The sequence below is a fragment of the Falco punctatus genome (assembly GCF_963210335.1).
Source record: "Falco punctatus genome assembly, chromosome: 15".
In the NCBI taxonomy this organism is placed as follows: Eukaryota; Metazoa; Chordata; class Aves; order Falconiformes; family Falconidae; genus Falco; species Falco punctatus.
In genome coordinates this window covers 2,863,032-2,883,856 of record NC_137595.1, presented here as the reverse complement: position 1 = coordinate 2,883,856, position 20,825 = coordinate 2,863,032, and the positions used below count along the sequence as shown (strand labels likewise).

The following is a 20,825-nucleotide window of genomic DNA, read 5'->3' as shown; positions in this document are numbered from 1 at the left end:
TGTTAAGAAAGTACAATTTTTGTCTAATCATAAGCTTGCCTGCTCAGCTCAACAGCCCGGCATCTTCAGCACCCCGCTGTATGCTCTTCATCGCCTTGGCTTGTTCCAGTATATTTGCTTTTTTGCTGTGGGAACACATTACATCAATACTTTCAAGCAGGATGGCAAAAATTAATGGTCAGTCTGCGTTTCTCTGGGCCTCTGTGGAAGAGCTCAGAGAGACTCCCAAAAGAATTTGTGGAAAAAAAATATTTGTGGAATATTTTTTGTGGAATTGGCAATTTTGTGGAATTTTGTGGAAAGCAAATAGTCTGCTTTGGACATGGGAAAGTGTGACAGGTTTTTTGGAAAAAAACAACTCCCACTTTGGGATTTTATTTCCTTCCTTAAAAATCAATTGAATTTGTACAGGCTGTTTTTCTGTAATCCAAAGATAATTACTCCTTAAACTATATTCAGTGATGGTGATTTCACTCTGCGGGTGGTTCTGGAGCACAAAGACATGCGTTAGCATCATGGAAGCTCCTGAACATGCAGTTCAGTAACAGCTCCAAAAAGTTGTCGTCTAAAACCAGCACTGCTGTACACAGCAGAGCATCCCGCTGAGCTTCAGCCCACGCCCCAAGTAAAGGTTTTTATATTAAGTTTTTTCTTTCCCCTCCCATAGAGTAGCTGTGCAGAAGCACGCACGCCTGGGTGCAGGGGAGGTTGAAACCCTCCCACCCCCTAGCAGACAACCTTTCTGGCTCTCCTGTTTCCATCCCTCTTGTCCCCGCTTCCTCCTCCCTTGGTTTTGCAGAGCAGGAGGAACTTTCCTCACCGGGAAGGAGTGGGAGCTTGTCATCGCAGGCTGGGATGCCACACACAGAGCTGCCTGGCGGGGCGGCTGCCCTGGGGAAACCTGCCCCTAATCAGGAATTTCATGATATTTCATCACAGGAGGTAAACGGCAGACACGGTCCAAGAAAGAACGTTGAATTCCTACTACTGGGTTTAAATGGCTGTGAAACCTTGTGGGACTGTCTTTTTTTTTTTTTTTTTTTTTGAAAATGTCTGGTTTTCATAAAGCACTCAGGACGTCGTGGCCGATCTAACCGCGCGCCTTTCCCCACCCAGCAGCCCGGTTCTGCCTCTCCCCTCCTCTCCTCCTGCGTCAGTGTCGTGGTCCATGCTGGGTACCACACACGAGTTACCTTTAAATCATGTATTTCTATGCAAATGATACTAATCCTGGTTTGGTGCCTACACAATGTTTTTAATCCTTGGCAACATATAATATTTTATGTATATAGGTTTTTAATACCCTATTACAAAACAAATAAAAAAGCATGTTAGTGATATAGTGGAAAGTAAAATAAATATCAATGACATCATTATATTTGATGTCTTGTTTTTATTTTTCATATACTTGTAATAACCGCCATTTTAATGACCTGTTATTTTCATTACCAACTATCAGATCAGAAGTGATTTTAAAATGAAAAAATAGTGTAATTTTCTCGAGTAATTTGTCTGAGGTAATAGTGGGAAAAATACATTTACTGATTTTACATATTTTATTTTCACAGCTCTTTTTAAACAGAAATTACTTCAAGTTCCGTCCTTGAGCAGCTCACAAAAGCGCGAGGCTGCTGTTCCTTCAGGAGGTTTTCCTTCCCAAATAGGTGTCTTCATCATTCACAGCCGACGGAAAGGAATGCTGTGTTTATTCTTTTGCCAGGATAATTTATGTGTAAATATAGCGATTTGTGGTGACACTCAGAAGCTTTACAGCAGTAGAATGAGACCTTTAAGGCTGTTCGGATCCCCAGGCAGCAGGACCCTGCGCTGCTGGGGTGCTTTAGCTTCAGTGAAATGCCAACAGGATCAGTTCCTACTCAGTGAAATGCTCGTTTTCAAAGGTTGGGTGGGGTGTTTTTTTCATTTCTGAATGCACTCAAAACTTTTCTTAGAATTTCATCAATAATGATGATCTCTTCTTTATTCACTGGTGTCGCCACCATGAAGCTGGACCTTAGCTAGAGGTCTATTAAACGTGTTTGCCCAGCAAGGAGAAAGTTGAATTTTAGAGGATGTGACTCTTGTATTTCTAGGAATTAATCTATATATTGTTTTGATATATATGATATAGTAACCTTTAGTTCACTTATAGTTTAAGCAACTACTATGTAATAGATAATATTTATAAATTTATAAGTATATAAATACTTATAAATATATAATTATACTTTAATCAGTAAACCTAAAGTAGTATAGCAGGAGATTGTAGCTGCCTGTAAGCTGACTTGGTTATAAAGGGGAGCTTGCCAAGTCTTCAGAACTGTTTGATGAAATTAAATTTTTACACAACTCTACTAACTGCAGAGTTGGCGCACAGTTCTTGGCGACTCCTGGCCTTTGTGTTAGTGTGCCATGATGCCACAAGAGTGTCTAGAAGGAATAACGGGTCCAAAAAGCACCAGACACAGTGTTATTGGTGTAAATCAGGTATGACCTCTGATAGGAAAACACAAAGGAAACTTTCAACCACTCCATAGTCTGGAATAGACCATGACGATTCATTACAAAACCACTTCTGCATATTATTTAGGGTAGGATTTAAAACTATATCAGGGGATGAGAAAGATGCATCCTCAGAGAAGTTATTCCACAAGGAGTTTGATTTTCTTGTGCCTTTCAAAAAAGGAGAAACTAGCACGTCTTGAAGATGAGACTGGTGGGACCTGGTTCCTGCCGATGGTTTCCATAAATAAAATACTACTTGGCTTTTGCAAGACCCATGAGTTGATGCGTAAATCCTTCCCGCTTCATCCCATATATTGATTCAGGGAACCACTGGAGTTTTTACTGTTTTTTCTGTAACACGTTCAATGTTTGTGACCTTATCTGAGCAAGGAGGGACAGTAGGGGGGGGTTAATGTTTTTTGGTTTTTGTTTTTTTTCCTCTCAGTCACCAGGCATACTGTGCTGTTTCTGAAGGGGTACATTAACAGAATACTGCTAAAACTCATTTTTGGGCCCATCATAAAGCTGTTTATGATGTGCTAATAAAAATAACTTATTAGCAAATTGTTTTTTCATCTTGCCACTCCCACCCTGTTGCTCCCTTTTTGCCCCATTTCCATCACCTTTCCAGAGCCCAGCAATCATCGGGAGGTCTGCAGTCACCCCGCACTCTTATTTCTTAATGTAACATCAACTGTGCAAACATTAAGGTCTTCCAGGTAAGGCTGGTGTGTGTTGGCTTCTCCTCTCTGTGTTTTAATCCTGGTCTTGCATTTGCCTTAAAATGCAAACTGGCTGTAACAGGGGACCCTGAGCCAACGGAACAGATTCATGCTGTAGACAGCTCTGTATGTGAAATGGAGATGGCTGCCCAGATGAGCGCTGGTGGTGATGGGCATTAAGGTACATGTAGATAAATGGTAAGGGTATCGGAGAAGCTGGTGTCTGTGTTCATAGTTGGCCGTACCACAACACAGACTTTTGGGGAAGAATGGGTCCACAGCAGCCCCAGGAGCCACAAAGTTTGTGGCTTTTACTGATGCCCACTGGGATGTCTCAGTAGCCTTTCTCACCTTTCTTCTGCTGAGACAAACGTTGAAATGCAGACCTTGCTAAGAGGGCAGAAAGATTTTTTTTAAAAAAAATTTTTTTTCTCTGTCCATTAAAGTTTCTGGCTACTCCCTGGCCATCAAACCCTGGTAATTTGTGGGGTGCATGTAACTGAAGCCTGCTGGTATCCTACTTTTAGGGGGACCTTTCAAACCACGGCGAGTGCCGGCTGGACAGCCTCCAAGCCCTTCCCGGCTGCGAGCTTGCTGCCTGCGCTTTGGCTGGCTCCTTTGATCCTCTGTGTGTTTACGTGTGCCTGTCTGCCTATGTATGATTTGATATCACCATCCGTCCTAGTTCAAAGAAACTTTGCCCTCCATCACTTTCTCCTGCGTTGCCTCCCTGCGCTGGGGAGAAATTCCCCACCATTAGCAGCAGTGTTCCTCTTCAAATTTCTCCTTTCTGGTGCCTGAGGAACGTTGCCAGTGACTAAGCTGCTGGGATGGAACGGCCAGTGCCTATCGCATCGCCCTGGCTGAGACTCTAGCACGTGGGGCTGGAGAGCTAATAAATAAGTCATGCTTCATCATTTCTCATATGAAATTGCTCAGGAATAAAGAAGACCCTGGTGCACCCGCTCCTTTTTGGGGTATGAAAACTCTGCTCATGGTAGGGTCTTCCCACGTATTCATAGGATTGTATCTGCCATGGGGATTTGTGATGCAGCCAGAGCTGGGGGATGTGGGGTGTGTTTGGAGCCTGGCTGAAGGAGGAGTATAGTGTCCGTGTTCATGGGCACTTGTTAATGTACTGTAGCCATCTTACAACACGCAGTGAAATTAAGATGCGATATATTTAGAACAGATAAAAAGAAAAACATACATGTACAGTGTTTAATTGGTCTATAAAACCCACTGTTATGTGTAAAAGCAAAGTAAACAGCTTACGGTGGCCTGAGCAGGCTTCAAGGAGCTTGCAGGAACAGGAGCGGTATCCCCAGCAGCACAGCTCTGTGCCTGTAGTCTCCAAAAAGTTATATTTTTCGCATTTTAGCTTAAAACCTCTGAGGATTGATGGAAACGTCTAGTCTCTCTTTAGGTTTCCTAATTTCCAAGGGAACATCTGCTGAAGGTCAGTGTTGGAGACAGGAGGCTGGGTGGCATGGGTCACTGGTACCTTCTGGTTGGAAGATCTGTCACTGTGTCATGCTACACGTGGTTTAGGTTCATGGCATCATCTCTTCCCTTTTTTTGCTATTTCAAAGGAGTGAATTGATACTGTGCTGGTTTTGTGCTCTCATCACAAACGTTGCCTTCAGAAGGGATTCATGCTTTGCCATTTTCTGTTCTCGTTACAGTGTTTGTTATGAGAATGAGATATCATAATTTTAATGCCCGGTATAGCCTGTGAAAGACTATAAACATTTAATAGACTCATAAACATAGACTTTAACCTTTTCAATATTCTGTAGCTGGATTGGCCCCCACTGCACTGCATCCCCACGGGTTACCGCTGCAAACACGAGGGATGGCCGCGGCGAGTGAATCAAACAGCAGAAATCCCGAAAAGGTCAAAGCAGCACAGTTTACTATTATCTTCCTTAGAATATATGAGGCGTTACAATTCTGATACCGCATTTTTGTGGCTTAGGTTGGGGCAAGAGAAAGAAATGGCATGACATAAATCTCTTCTGAAGACAGTCATTGTAATGGGGATGGAAACGAGCACCCCCTGAACTCATCCCTTTCAACTCTCCTGCGGCCATGCAGGGTGTCTGCCCTCCTCCAGCCACGGCTCCCAGCTTGTCCTGCCTTCGTTATACACAAGAAGTAGCAGCTACTCAGAACGACATGTGTGTGTGTTTCCTTCAGGAGATTAGAAACATCCCCCTCAAGACTTTTCTGCTAAAAAAATAGTCTGGTATTCTTTCATTTGTTGTATGAAGCAGCAAAAAGTTTTTTATAGTCAAGAATGAAGAACATTGTAGAGCAGGAAATGTTCACGGTGAGTTTGAAGCTTCGGATGTGGGGTGGTTGGAGGTCTGGTGTGCAGCATCGTAAATGGATATAAACTGATGTAGACTTTAGTTTTTAATCTGGATTTAGGATGAAGGTCCTGTAACAGGTGCTGTCTATTTTACTGTATCGGGCTTGAATTGCTCCACATGCTATTTTTGCCCAAGAAAAGGCTTTTGAAGAGATTCAACAATGCTTCTTCCTAGGGAGGATAAAGCCCCTGCACAGGGGGGTGAGAGCCAACACCGAGCATTAGATGTGCGGGCTGCTGTACCTTGGATGCCCAGCTCCATGGGGTCAGGCGTGAGAGAGGGCAGATTGCAGGGAGGGGAACCCAGGACCTTACCCGACTGCTTGTTGTACTCCTCTGCACCCGACGCTGGGATGGCTGCAGCAGAACAGGAGCCAGGGTTTGCCCAGGCTCAGCTCTGAAGGCCCAAGGGATGCTCAGCCACAAGGGTTCTCCACCACGGGGAACTGAAACCTCAAACATCACGGTTTGTAATTTTCTCATATACCCTTCTGAAAAATCTTTGAACTTCAGCTTTGTACTTGGAATCTAATCCTGTTATAACTATCTTACTATGCAACTGCATGTTTTTCTGAGAAAACCGTTGCCAGTCACATTACCATGTGTTCATTTATGTACAGATCTTGTTACAAAGGCAGATTTTCTTAGGCTGTACTACAGCTTTACTATACTATGAGGAACATACAATAGTAAACCTATACTATTACTTTTTCCACTAAAAGGTTGTCATGGCTGGGTGATTTTGGGTGTGTTGCATCCTCTCTCTGCTGCGGTTGTGAGAAGTTTTGGCTGAGCAGGGCAGGATTTGGTATTTGGAAGGTGCCTTGTCGTCCCTGTGCTCATCAACATGAGTTGTGTGGCATCACCTACAGAGACACTTGTCTACTCTATTGAAAAGCAGGATTGTACAGAAGGATTCTACCCTGCAAAAATACCTTCTACCTTTACATGGACAGAATTCCCACTGCTGAATTGTTTCCTTCCTGAAGAATCTATACCGAAGGTAATAAAGTTTTAAATCAATAGTCTAAACATATGCAGAGCTATAATCTTCCTGTAGATTTAGTAATCCCCTGTGCCATTTACAAGACAGTTTCTGCAAACTCAGAATTCCAGCACTGAATTAGCATTTCTTAGACCGAAGAGATGCACCGTGCCCATGCAACGCGTGTGAAGCAAGGGGCAGCAAAGTACCACAAACCCATGGTCGATAGCATTTATATTTATGTGTTAGCAACTCCATTTTCAGGGTCTAGGGGAAAAAAAACCAACAAACCCAACATAGAGGGTGCAGCTCATTTTCCCTGTCTGGAGGGGTGCTCTAGCAGGATTTTGAATCCCAGCCCCCCCTCCCTGCCCCCTGTGGGACCCTTGGAAAGCTCCGCACAAGGCCAGTTATTTTTCCCCAGTAACTGCACAGAATTTGTGCTGTGGAGTCGGACCCCAGCACCTGCTGGGCGCCTTTCAAGCTGCTTTAACTGGATCACAAGTTCCTAACTGTAGATAGATGTAACAGAGACTAATCCCATAATCTAGACAGAAGTACAGCCCCGAACAGGAGCAGCTCGTGTTACCTCCATTTGCACTCCGGCCAACATGGCAGGAGGAGCTCAGACGTCGTCGTTCCCCCCTGCCCCGAGCCACTTTCTGGTGACTAAGATCTGTAGGCTGATTTTATTTTATTTTTCCTTACCGAAGTCTGAAGATAAATATGCAAAACAAAACTTCATGCTTCAGCCAAAAAGGAAAACAACTTCAGTTCAGAAATGGCGTTTCTACGTTGGGTAAATATTATTTGTACTCGAGGCGCAGAAGTCAAGGACTGGCATAATTTGAAAAAATAAAATAAAATCCAGCGGCAGAATAATTAAGCAGGATTTTTGGTTTCTCAACAGTACCAGGGGTGAGGAGGGCTACTGCCCGGATTCTCACAGTCTCTGCTAGAGATACCCACATTTTAAAAACTACTTTTGCAGCAGCAGGCTCCTTGGTGCTGTTTCAGTGCTGCTCCGTGCCAGCAGAACATCGATCAGGAGCCGCGCAGAGCTGCAGAGCCAGGACCCCACAATCGATAGCGCTGCAAAACCAGGGCCGGCAGAAATCATATTTACCGTTAGGTTTTTAACTTCTTGTTGACAGGCTCATCCCAATGACAGCTCTCCCTCGCTCTCCCCTTCCTATCCCCTTCCAAGATTTAACACTGTTTTAACATTTTAATCAAGGACGTGATTCTACAAATATTTAGAGGCTGGCACAGCATGCAGGGCTTGCTGTGGATCAGCAAGCCATGGATCCATGTACAAATCCCTTTACAAGCGTGTGTAAACCATGGCACCATTCGCATCACCGCCACGTAAAATGGTAGTTTGAGATCCTCTTGCTTACCCTGCTTTCCTGAATCCTAAAAACAACCAAAAATCTGTCTGGGGCAAGATTTCATATACCACTCCTCAGCGTAGAAGCCTGGCTTTCTTTTCATTACATTAATACAAAAGTTATTTAGTATGGCCTTTTCATATCTTACAGTGTTAACAAAAATAGATGCTTATTGCTTTAATAAAGGTTTTGATTTGGAAATTATTTACCATTTAGACTTTTTATGCTCTAATTGCTTTTGATTCTTCAGAATATATATAATGGAAAGCAGCTGAAAGACTGGGGTTTAAAAACGGGCTCTTGCACATTTGAAGCAAATTTTATCCTGCAATCAGTCGCAAAGATCTTAACTGCAGCTATCACATATCCTAAATATGTAATTGCTGTGGAGCCTTTCCAGTCTATTGGTTACAGGATGCTAGGAAAAGAGGAAAGCCAGTACAAATGTAGACCCTGATGGTCGTGAGTATTTTTGGGGTCACCTGCCTAAAACCTTCAATGAACATTTTTTCTAGAACAAAGCCTTGGAATTAGATTGTGCAAAGACACCAATGAATAATTTCATTTGCAGGGAGCGGCCCGCTGGATTACATGGAAGCTGCTCTGGTGAGTGAAGTGATGAATTATGTCTGGGTTTTGGGATCGGACCCTTGGCTGAAGGGCATCCCCTCCCAGCCCCTCATGCTCCCTGGCTCCTGGGGGGGGAGGACTTAACATTTTAAATGTACCCCCATCCTCCTGTGGTCCTGCCCTGGGAATGGGTGGTGGGTTTTGTACACAGATGCAGTGCCAGTAAGACCAAGCGCTCTAGCCTGCTCTGCCTGAGCCTATGGAGTTGCTACAAAGAAAGAAAAAATCACAATACTGAATTTTGAGGTATTTTAAAAGCATATTCGTCAGATGTAGTCTAGGCATGGGTTGAATGGTCCATATTCTGAATGATTTATAAAGACCACTACAAAGTGAAATACCACCTTTGCTTACTTTTTAGTAATTTTTGCTTTCAGATGAGCCCCCTCCCATGGTCCTGGCCCTCTTTAGCAGGGAGGAGAGCACAGCTTGAGAATATTTGAAATTTAAACCCGAAGGAAGCCTCAGGTTCTCTTCTTTTCATGTCATGTAAAAAAGCCAAGAAGACTCAGCCTCAAAAATTGTTAGAGCCGTTTAACACTCTCCATTAAAATCACAAAAGCAGTGTAATTCATTGTTATCAGAGAAATACTTGATTTCAACCCTTTCTTCTTTAAAGGAGTGTGTGAGATATTTCCATGCTAAATTAGTATCTTCCATTAATGTGAATGGCTGCTAAGTACACACCATAAATTCTCCGTTCCAGGAGACACGTGTGTGCCAAGCCTGCAATGGCAAGGCCTCCCGGGTGAGCCGGGCGGTTGCAGAGGGCGTGGGGCGGTGGGCAGCTGGCACAGCCTAAATGTGCTCGTGTCCGATTTACTGCATTATAACTAAGGCTGAATTTGGAGTCTCTTATGATTATACTCCATGCTTCTTTCCACCCCCTCTTGGGTTCTTCTTAAAATCGTTTCCTAAATGCAGAAGATAACCTGACCCGTGTCCGCGAAGCTGAAGTTTCTCTTCCTGCCCCTGGCTCGGTGGGACTTTGGGAGGCCAAGCATCCCCCCGCCGCCCAGATGCGCCCAGCACCCCGAGGCCTCCCCACGCACACCGCGTGTGATGGGCAGCGAAGAAGACAACAGTGATCTGTACTTAACATTAGGTGGCACAAAAGAGTTTCATTTTGCTCACAGGCATAATAAAATATATGGGCGATAACAGATTGTCTTTTCTTTAAATCAGATTCTCCTTCCCTATTTTTTCCAGCTTTCAAGTAGTTTTCGAAGTGCTCCTGTTTATAAACTTACTTGGTTCCATCTTTTATCTCATGTCTTTTGTCTCTTAACAGAATTTGTTTAAAAATAACACATAACCCAGCCCTGGCTGCAGTTGCATTTACAGAACAGCTAAAGGGCTCTAAACCAGGCTCATTTCAGCGAAACGCCTTCTGTCCTTCCTCCAAACCAGCGCTGCCTTCCAGACCTTCACCCCTCCAGACCCTGCCTGGCCAGAGCCAGCGTGACCACACAGGGCACTTCCTCACACCAAGCTTTTTCCTCCGTGCCCGTACTTGGCGCTGTTTCCAAACCACGGGCATATTTACTCCTGGTTTGGTACCCATGCTACTCGGTGCACGGTTATTTTGTTTCTGGGGTTGACTGAGAAATGTGATGGGGCTGGGGGGCTATGTTTCCTTCTCCTTCTGTTGTAATCCTTTGGAAAAGAGTTGCAGGTTGTTGTCCGGCTGCAGAAGCAGCTGGGCTTTGCTGCCCCAGCGGCGCAGGCCGGTTGCCCCCAGGATCGTGGTGTCTGCCCTGTGCTGCAGCTTGCAAAGGTTTACAGCAAAAAATCAGTTTTATGGTGAAGAGACAAAGCATCGCCCACTGTTTACAGCCCAAATCCTCTCTGGCTGACAGGTACGGGATGGCTGCTGCTGTGGGAAGGTGCTGGCTGCTCCTGCTGCGGGGTTGGTAAAGGCAAGAGCTCACTCCCGGCTCGGGTGGCTGCTCGGGACTCCGAAAGGTAACATCCCCCTCCCCGCACTGTTCACAGCAGGGTTGGTTATTGTTTTCTCCAAGGTTCGGCCTCAGAAGGAGGGAAAGGGGAAAAAAAAATAAAAGGCCATCGCGTTGGTGATGCTGTGAAGTTTGCTGCTTCCCTGCCTGCACCACCCCCCCCCCGCCCACAGCACCCCCCCTCCTCCCTGCGCCCGGGCCCGGCTGCCGAGGCTGGATCTTCCGCGTTTCACCCCATTAGATGTGATTAACTGTTATTGTTCCTCCCCGGCACTCCGCGGCCCGCCGGGGGGCGCGGGGAGCGGCCCGGGCCGGGGGGGTCGGAGCGCAGGAGCCCGGCCCTGGCGGCGCGGCCCGCGGAGGGGGGGCGGGGGGAAGGAGGGAACAAAAGAAACTTCCCCGGTGCCCCGATTCCTGCAGCGGGGGGGCAGGGGAGGACCCCGGCCGGGCCCCCACGGGCTGCGGGGCAGCTGGGGCCACCAGCCGGGAGGCGGCTGCAGCGCGGGCGCGCAGAGCCGCGGGGGCGAGGGGGCAGCGCTGCCCGCGCCCTGCACTGATGTACACGGTACAGCTATACGTACACACACAAACAGCTGCATCCATAGTGCATCTACATGCAGCGGCGCATCCTGCCTAGCGCCGCCCGGCCCCCCCACCCCCGAAAAAAAGCCGCGGCCCCCCTTTTCCCACCCCAAAAGTGCTTTTTCCGCGGCCTCGCGGCAGGTGGAAACCGGCTCGCGGGGCGCTGGCGGGCCCGGCCCCCCCCCGAGCCCTTCCCCGGGGGGTACCGGCCCTGCCCGGGCAGGGGGAGCCCGGCGGGGGGGGAGGGGGCGAGGCCGGGGCGCTCCCCACCGCCCCCTCCGAGGAGCCCCCGCTGCCCGCACCCCCGGCTCGGCCAGCGCACAAACAACGCAACGTGGGTTTTACAGCTTTTTTTTTTTCTTTTTTTTGTAAAAATGTTTATTTAAACCTTTTTTTTAATTTTTTTCCTTTTACAACAATAAAATATTGCGTCAATATAAACCCCTTGACTAAAACTGGTCGACAACCAAACGTTACAGCGAGTCGTGTGTTTCGTTATTATTTTTTGTTCCGACACCCATTTAGGCTTTTTTTTTCTTTCTGAAACGTTTTTTTTCTCTTTTTTTTTTTTTTAAACATAATGCGGAATTTATTGAAAATAAATAATTGTTGGCAACTGCAATAGGCAATTTTGGATAAAATAGTTGAAAAAAGCAACCTTTAATGAAAATAGCGTTTATTATACATCAGTTACTAAATGAATAAACTAAATGATCTTTCTTTAAATTAATAACTTCCAAAAAACGTTTAATATACAAAACTGTACAGTTATAAAGTCGGCAGAAATAGGCAGGTCCTCAGTGTCGAGTTTTTTTGTTTTTCTTTTTTATTTTTTTTTTTTTTTTAGCGCTTACTGAAAAATACTTGAAAAATATAAATGTCGAAAGGAAAAAATCTGAGCGCCGGGGAGGGAGAAGGGCTGCGCCGGGAACCGCGGAGCGGGGTGCGGATGCGGTGCGGGCCGGGGGATGCGGGGGGGGGCCCGGCCCGGTCCTGCCCGGCGGCCCCGAGCCAGCCCGGCCGCGGGGGGTGCGGGGACGGCGGGTGAGCTGGGCCGTGCCCCGCACACGCACCCACCCAGCGGTTCTCCTTCGTGCGTGGGCGCCGCACACGCCGCCCGTGTGCACGGCACAGCCACGGCCGGGCGGAGGGGAGGGGGCGGTTACAGCTCAGCACTTCCCTGTGCCGAAAAAATGGTGATGTTTTTAGCATTTTAGGGATTTTTTTTCTTTGTTTTGTTTTTCTCCCTGTTCGTTTTGGGTTTTTTTGTTTTGTTGTTGTTTGGGTTTGGGGGTTTTTTGTTGTTTTTTGTTGGTTGTTTTTTTTTTTTTAATGAAAGCTTTTCAACAAATCCAGCATCTCCCTGTGACGCGGAAATAAGCTCAGCATGAACCAAATGCGGGCGTTTTCTGTCCCCTTCCCTCCCCCCGCCCCGAAATCCGTGAGACACCTCATTCCTCTTCACCATCGAAACAAAATACAGAGAAACTGATTTCCGAAGCCAAAGCGCAGAAGTATAAAGGTGTTTTACTACAGACCTCTCAGTCTGGCGCTGATCAAAAAGCCCAACTCATCTTCGGAAAGGAAAAGACTGGCAAATGCCACGATTTTGTTTGTAATGCTTAATTTCGGATAAATCTCTTAGAAATAATAATTGTATTTTTTTTTCCCCTTGGAGAAGAGGGGGGAGGTCAGGACTGTAACCCGACCGTTTGACGGTGTTGGGAAGTTCCTGAAGAGAAAAGCTGCAACAAATAAGCCTGTTCTTCACAGCCGTGCGTGCGGCAGCCGGGTGCGCGGGGCTCCGCGGGCGCGGAGGGAGCCCCGTCCCCTGGGGGGGGGGCGGGGAGGGATAGGGCCGCGGCCACCCTGCCCCGTCCCCGCTGGGTGACATTGCCGGTGCGTGGGGAAGGGAGAAACGTTTTGACTGATCAATTCGATACAAATTAGGTCACAAATATTGTGTACAGTTTGTAGTAAAACACCTCAGACATTTAAAAACGCTATATAAGTCTTTAAAAATGCAAAACTAGTCTATTGTAAAACAGATTCACCTGAAATACAGCTGATATAACCAAGGCGCTGGAAGGTTATTCATAGGCACACATCTGTCTTTCCTTTTCTGTCGTTTTTTTTCTTTCTTTTTTTTTTTTTTTCTCGTGGGTTTTCGTTTGTGGGTTGGTGGTGATGGGGTTTTTTCTCCCCCCCCCCTTTTTTTTTTTCCTTCGTCCTAGCGGAGACCGAAACCAAACCTTGTCTGCGAGTAAACACCGTGTACCGATCGGCAGAAAGGTCGGAGAGAGGAAAAACTCTATTGCCCAGGCGGCGAGCGGGGAGCCCCGGCCCCGCGTCGGCCGCCCCTCGGGAAGCCCAAGCCGGCGCCCGGCGGCGCTGCCCGCAGTGCTGCCCGCAGTCCTGCCCGCCCCCCCGGTGCCCGCCGGGCCGCGGTCAGAGGTCGTGGCAGGCCGTGTCCGTTTTCACGCCGTGGGAGTACACCTCGTGCTGCGGCTGCTCGCCCGGCGGCGTCATGCGCTTCTCCTTCTGCCGCCGGTTGCAGAACCAGACCCGCACCACCTCCTTCTCCAGCTGCAGGCTGTCTGCCAGCGAGGAGATCTCCTGGGCGGCCGGCTTGGGACACTTGAGAAAGTGCGTTTCCAGCACGCCCTTGACACTCACCTCGATGGAGGTCCGCTTCTTCCTCTTCCTCCCCTGCGCCGCGATCTTGTCGATGCTGGTGGGGCTGCCGGTGGAGGAGTCGGCCTCCTCCAGCCACTTGTTCAGCAGCGGCTTCAGCTTGCACATGTTCTTGAAGCTGAGCTGCAGGGCCTCGAAGCGGCAGATGGTGGTCTGCGAGAAGACGTTGCCGTAGAGGGTCCCCAGGGCCAAGCCCACATCGGCCTGGGTGAAGCCCAGCTTGATGCGCCGCTGCTTGAACTGCTTGGCGAACTGCTCCAGCTCGTCCGAGGTCGGCGTCTCCTCGTCCGAGTGGTCCTGGCAGTGGTGCCCGCCCAGCTCGCCGTGCTCGCCGCCGGCCTCGCCGCGCAGCCCCGGGTGCAAGCCCTGCGCGGCGGCGGCGGCGGGCGGCGGGGTGAGCCCGCCGTGCTCCAGCATGCCGCCCACCGCGAAGCCGGCCTGCGAGTAGACGTTGAGGGGCTGCCCGGCGGCGGCGGCGGCCGGGGGGGCCAGCGAGGCGCTGTGGGCCGGGCTGGCGCCCCAGGCGCTGGGGTGGTTGGCGTGGGGCGAGTGGTGGGAGACGTGGGGCGAGCGGTGGTGGATGATGGCGCCCAGCTGCAGGTCCTCGCGGCCCGGCTTGACGTCGGGCTGCTCCAGCGGGCCGCCAGCCAGCGCCGAGGGCCAGGGCCCGCCGTCGCTCAGGCTGGTCACCCAGTGGTGCCCCAGCGGGTGCCCATTGCCGGGGACGCCCTGCAGGTACTCGCTCTGCAGCAGCTTCTGCGGGTTGCGGAAGGGGCTCCCCTGCTGCATGCCCGCGCCGTCCGCATGGGCGAGCGAGCCGGAGCCGAGCAGGCTGTAGGGGTTGGAGGCGGCTGTGGCCATGGCCGCCGCGCAGCCCCCACGAGTTATACTGTGGCGGCGCCGCCGCTTCAGCCTTTGACATCCACCGGCACGGCGGCCCGGGCAGCGGCCGAGCGCCGACTGGCAGCCGCGCCGCCCAATGGGGGCGCGCCGCCGGCGGGGCCGCGCCGCGCGGGCCAATGGCAGGGGCGGGGAGGCCGGCCGCGGGGCCGGGGGCGGGGCGAGGGCCGGGCGCCGCGCGGGCCCGAGGCAGGAAGTGAATCACTCCGCCGGCACCGGGGGCCGGGCGTGAGGCGGCCCCGCTGCTTAACTCCTTCCGCGCCGCGCTCCGCGCCGGACGGGGAGGGAGGGGAGGACGCGGGGCACGGCTTAAATGGGGAGCGATTAGCGCCGGTGGAGCGCGCGGCAGAGGTTAAACGGCGGCGGACCGGCGGCAGCGCTGCGGGACCACCCCGGCGCGGACCGGCCTCCGACGCGCCCCTGGGGCCCTCGCTGCCCCCCGGGCCGCGCGGGCTCTGCCGCTGGGTGCGCGCTGCCCGCTCTGCTCCTCCGCGCTGGCGGCTGCCGCTGCGCTGCCGCCCCGAGCCGCGCCGCTCCCGCCTGCCCCGGGCCGGGCGCTCCCGCCGGGGAGCAAAAAGTTAAAAACAACCAAACGTCAAAAAACAAAACCCCAAACCCCAAACAAACAAAACCCTCAAATAATAAAAAAACTCCCCCAAAAGGCTCTTTCCGGCCTCCCCGCCAGTAAGAACCCCTCGAAGTTCGCGATAGGCAGCGCCCGGGCGCGGTGCGCTCCCGCCGTGCGGTCCGTGGGGGTGGGGGTCTCCCCACCCCCAACAAGGAAAAATGGGAAAATAAAGGGGGAAAAGGCGCGTGCGGTCCCCAGCCCCCCCTCTCCCCGCGCGGGGGCCGGCGGGGGGGAGCGGTGTGCCCCCCGGCTGGCCCGGGCCCGGCGGGCAGAGCCCCCAGCCCCGGCGGGGCCCCTCGGTGGCGGGGAGCGGCAGGGAGCGGCGGAGCCCGGTACCGCCGAACCGCTCCCGAGTTAAAAAATGACCTTTCCCTGCATAATTTTGGAGGTAACCTAGCTGCGTAATTATATTTGCACTTACAGAAGACTGCATCAGAGTTCCCTTATTGGTTTGAAATTCCATTAAATATATTGCAAGAGCTCCTAGGTTAAGCTTGATTTAAATTTGCATACATTTTCATATATTTAGCAGAAATAAAAGAAGGCTTGCAGCTACCAGAAAGTCATTAAGGCATTAGTTTCTCTGAGAAGACAGATCTGAAGAAAATTCAAGAAAATGAGAAAATAGATATAAATAAGGTGAGCGCTCCTCCGATTCCTTTATAGCCGGGTGGCATCGCTTGCCTCATTATAATAATAATAATCGCAATAATTTCTCGCCGGGGCTCGGGCAGGGCGCAGCGTGCGAGAGGGGGCAAAGGCAGGGCTGGCTGGTAGCGCGCGGTGTGTGGCTGGAGGCAGGTCGCGATATATCGGGGAGGCTGCGGGTCCCCGGGCGCGTCCCCGACGGGCGGCCGCTGCGCTGCGCACCCGCGCCCGGCTCCGCGCCCTGCCCGCAGCCCCGCGGGCAACTTGGGAAAAGAAATAACAAAAAAATAAAGTTTGCAGGTAGCGGGGGGAAGCGGTTTGTGTGCGAGGGGCGGTGGGGAGCGGGCGGGGGGGGTCAGCGGGGGGGTCAGGGCATGGAAAACATCTCCGGGAGAGCCCGGTGCGGCGGGCAGCACCGCGGCCGGGCCCGCCGGCGGCGCGGGGGAAGGCGGGCAGGGCAGGGAAGGAGTTATATTAGCAGCCCGCTTGCTTTTTTTTTTTCCGCCTTTCTTTCCTTTTTTTTTTTTCCTCCCCTCTCTCCGCCTTCACAAGCTTCTCGAAATAAATATCACCGGAGCCGGCGGAAGAAAAGAGGGAGGGGGGGGGGGGGAAATCCGCACTGTATAAAAACGTAACTAAATTATTTAAAATTAATTTGCACTTTAACTTCCGAAACAATTTTTCAAATCCCATTGCCCGTGAAAATAGATGTTCAGATCCGCCGTTTAATTAAGGCAGAGTCTCTAGCAGGGAAATAAAACCCCGAACGTCCCATTTTAATATTTGTTGCAAATGTATCTAAGGCAGAACCCGGCTCCGCGGCACTCCGCTCCTGACGGAGGAGACTCTCATCTCGCCTATGGGAGAGTATGGAGTATTTTATAGTGTTTTTATCTGCATATAGTTAAATCTTCTTGCTGTTCTAACTAATCTGCTGGAGAGGGTTTCTTTAGCTCTTTCCTGTCAGTCTAACTTCCCAAGTGTAACAGATGCCGCTCTCAAGCGGTCCTTTCTGCTGCTTTTCTTTATTCAGCCTCGCATATTTCTCCCCATGATCTGGGTTTCCATAGAGAGAGGAATAAAAGGGGGACCATGGCCACAAATCCCCTGCCCCATGCAGAATAAAAGAGCCTTATTCAATAGACGACCCCGTCTGGACATGGGAGAAAAATAAGTACATGCAAAGCTACTGTTGCAAGAATTTGTAACTTATTTTTCATAGACTGAAATCCATTAAAGTTTTTTTTTTTAAAAAAAAAAAGTTTCTGGGTTTGAGCTGGGCACTCCAGCCCCCTGGCTCTGGGTGCCTCGGCGCTGGACGGACCCGCGTTTCCCCAACAAATAACTCCCTTTAATATCTATTTTTTTCCCCTGCTAAATCTTTGGCATGAAAAAGGTCGCACAATAGCCGAAGGCAGCCTACCGTCTTGGGGCAGCTAGAAGTCGCTATAGAGAAAAACCCCCGCTTGGAAGCGGAGGGGCTGTAATTGTCTGCAGTTCCCTTCGCCCGGCGGAGGCACCGGCGGGACCGGCAGTTTCGGGGGGTCACCCGGTGCGCGGCTCGGACGTCCCCTCGCCGCGGCGGCGGGCGGAGGGCAGGCGACGGCACCGGAGCGGAGCCGGCGGGGCGGCGGGCGGGGGCGGCGGGGCAGGGGGGCTCCGGCCGCTCCGGTACCGCACCCGCGGGTCCCCCGAGCTGCCCCGCGGGGAGCCCGCCTGCCTCTGCCTATAGGCTCCATAGGCGCCTCGATAGGTAGGGACCGGAGAGAGCCAGCCCAGAAGCGGGAGGAACGGGTTTATTATGATCGTGGCAGAGCGGCTTTTATTATATTTTAGAGATTTTTTTTTCTCTCTCTCTCTCATTGTTCGTCTGCGGGAGGAGAGGAAGGAAAAAAAAAGGTCTAAAAGGGGTTCGTTTTGATTGTGTTTAATACAGCATGAAGCTCGGAGCGGTAAGCTGTGGCTCGGTGTCATGACCTCTATATTGAAAACTTCACCTTCAACACAAGTTCACTTTAGAGACAGGACGAGTTAGATTGCGCTTGGTGGGAACAAGTGCAAATTTTAAAACAGAGTCAATCATAACGGGGGTGGGGGTTGGGAAAGGGCAATTTAACCGTTTCTGAAGCCAGGAGTTAAGGTTTTCATTGTGTACATCGAGGCGCTGATACTAACGCTGAAGCCCAGCCACCCATCCGTTCAGCAGGCAGGGCTGAGAAACCGGCTCCTGGATCTCCGGAGATGCTTTGTGAAAACCTAACCTGCATGGGGGAAGGTTAGGAGGAAAAGAGGAATTTACAGAGTATTAGCAGAAATTAGCCAATACCGACACAAGCTCAATTAGTTCCTTTTTTTTTTTTTTTTTTTTTTTTTTTGTCTCTGTTGGCTGCTCTTGAACGTGAGTAAATGCAGGGAGAGAGGAGGGAGAGCCACACTCCCATCTCAGAGCCACAGCCAGGAGATGGACTGACAGATTGCAAATTAAAATAGTCCTAATGTAAGAATGAATGCAGCCCCCCCAAATCTCTCCGAGCACCAGCCCGTTAGTAATAAGCCCGGCACGGAGGGAGCGTTGCTGCGGCTGGGCTGGTCCTGCACCCGGAGAAAGGCTAGGGAGGGACAATAAAGCCAGTCCCGGGCAGAGAAAATCACAAGGTAAATAGCATTTGTATTCTAACTGCTGCGGTTTCCAAAGCGTTTGGAGCGACTTCTCGCTCCTCTGCTCGAATCGCCTATTATTACTATTGTTTTATTATTATTATTAGTAGTAGTACTACTACTATTATTATTATTATTACTACTACTACTACTAATCTTCTTTTCCACGTTGTTAATGTTTGAAAAATGTACTTGCTGGAAAAAAAAAATGATGTCGTTCATTTGTGCACTACCACGTCATGATCAAGTCACCGTTATTTTGTAGCTGGGTTGGTTTGTAGCAGGTATTGTCTGGAACATTTGGTTGATTTGCAGTCGACAGGAAAAAAAAAAATTAAAAATTAAATTCCAGGAAGTCTCACCAAAGTGCACATTTTGACTGTGGGAGCGATCTTGCCGTTTATTAAATGCACGTACGGAACCGTCGGCGTTGTTGTGCTTCACGGGGAAGCGTGGCCGGGAAAGGCGGCGGCGCGGGGCTGCGGCGGTGCCGTGGGAGGTCACGGGGGAGTTACCGGGGCTGCACCACGATGCGTATCGCTTCCCTTCTACGTAGGCACTTTCCTCACCGTGCCATCCAGACAGGCGTGATGACAAGAATGATCTTGTTTCATCTCGGACCGAAATCCCGTGTGGGGCTGGTTTTTTGCTTGTTTGGGTTTTGGTTTTTTTGGTTTGGGTTTGTTGGGGTTTTTTTGCCGCCCCCCCGGCCTTCAAGTGTGTTGCCCCCCACCCCAGCGCAGGCAAACGGGGGCGAGGCGGCCGGTGAGGGCCAGCCCTGGGCGGGGGCGACGGAGTCCCGCTCCCCTTCCAAACCAGAGGCCATCCTGCCTGTATTTTTTAGAAATCATTCAAACACAATTCCTGAACGGACAGATTCCTGCTCAGACGTATTTAGAGGGAAGCGGGTTGGATTTGAAAACGCGCTAACCTGGTGCTATTTAACCTCTGCTGACTAATGAGACAAACAGCTGTGTTCTTTGGGTGGCAGCTACCTGCATCGCTGTTTGTTAGCTCTCTGAACAATTTCAACGCAGGGTTTGCTTTTGTTTGTTTTATGGTTGTTGGTTTGTGGGGTTTTTTTCTTCTTTTAAACGTTACGTTTTCCCAGCTTTAGCCTTCAGCCTGCAAAGCATCCAGCGATGCTCCTTGATCCTGCGGAGTGAACTAAACGCCTCCTGCCTTTCGCAGCGCCTCGTCATTCCCAGATTTACATTTGTAAATACGTAGATGGTACTGCTACTTCTTCCTTTTCTCACCGACGAAACGTTTACAGCTCGGTGGAAAGTTTACTCCCCGTTTCATCCGGATGGCGCCAATCAAAGCTGTTATAAAACCTGAACTTTCAGGCCAGGCTGCCTTGCGGGAAGGTGTTTCCCTGGGGAATTGCTCTTGGAAAACGTCGAGGGGTAGGGGGCTCGGCTGCGCCAGGCGGGACCATGCCCGCGCCGGTGGGTGCTTTGCCGCAGCCCCCCGCCCGCCGCTGGGGTCTTGCGTGGGGCCGCCGGTGGCGCAGCCTGAGCCTGGCAGGGCGGCTCGGCGGGGTCCACGCCGCAGACAAAGACTTTGCCCACGGCCAGAGCTTGGACCCTCCCCGGGAAGCCCCCTCATCCCGAGGCTTGGCCCGGCTGGGTGGTGGAGGGCTGGGACCCCCGGCACCCCGTCACCCAGCCAGGGCGAACCCCGGGATGGGGGTGCTCTGCGCACCCCTGGTGGGTAGGTGATGCCGGAGCGGGGACCCCCCGCCCCCGCTCCTCCCCTCCTCCTTGTGCTTCCATTTGCCTCGGCTTCGCCGCCCCCCAGCCCCTGCAGAAAGAGCTGCTGGGGCTGAGCCCTCCCCAGCCATTCTCCCCCAGGTCCCTTGGCATCTCCCGACACCTTCCCCCCCGCCCCGGCCGGGAGGAGGCCGGTTAAAGCCCCGGGGGGCTGCAACACCCCTTCCTGTGCGGGGGAGCCGCAAGCAGCTCCGGCACGGTGGGGGAGAAGTTCACGGGAAGGCGGGTGGGCAATAAATCAGCGCAGGTCCCCGGGAGACATGGAAGCGCACACGGACAAGTCGCCATGGGAGGGAGAGAAGCAGCCCCTCGGCTGCGCCGCCTGCGAGAAATAAATAAGAATAAATCCCAGTCGGGGGGGAGGGGGCTGCGGCC

The 20,825-nt window shown here is 51.0% G+C and overlaps 1 protein-coding gene across 1 annotated transcript; it reads right to left on the bottom strand.

The window, feature by feature from the left end:
* Positions 1–13,462: 13,462 nt before the first annotated feature.
* On the bottom strand, positions 13,463–14,799 carry POU3F4 (POU class 3 homeobox 4). The gene has a single exon (XM_080366362.1). The coding sequence runs from the start codon at positions 14,700–14,702 to the stop codon at positions 13,596–13,598; it is 1,107 nt and encodes a 368-aa protein (XP_080222488.1). The 5' UTR covers positions 14,703–14,799; the 3' UTR covers positions 13,463–13,595.
* Between the last annotated feature and the right edge of the window lie 6,026 nt (positions 14,800–20,825).

What these genes read in the sequence shown, in the direction of transcription:
- POU3F4 (XM_080366362.1), bottom strand. Translation starts at nt 14,702, where the DNA reads ATGGCCACAGCCGCCTCCAACCCCTACAGCCTGCTCGGCTCCGGCTCG.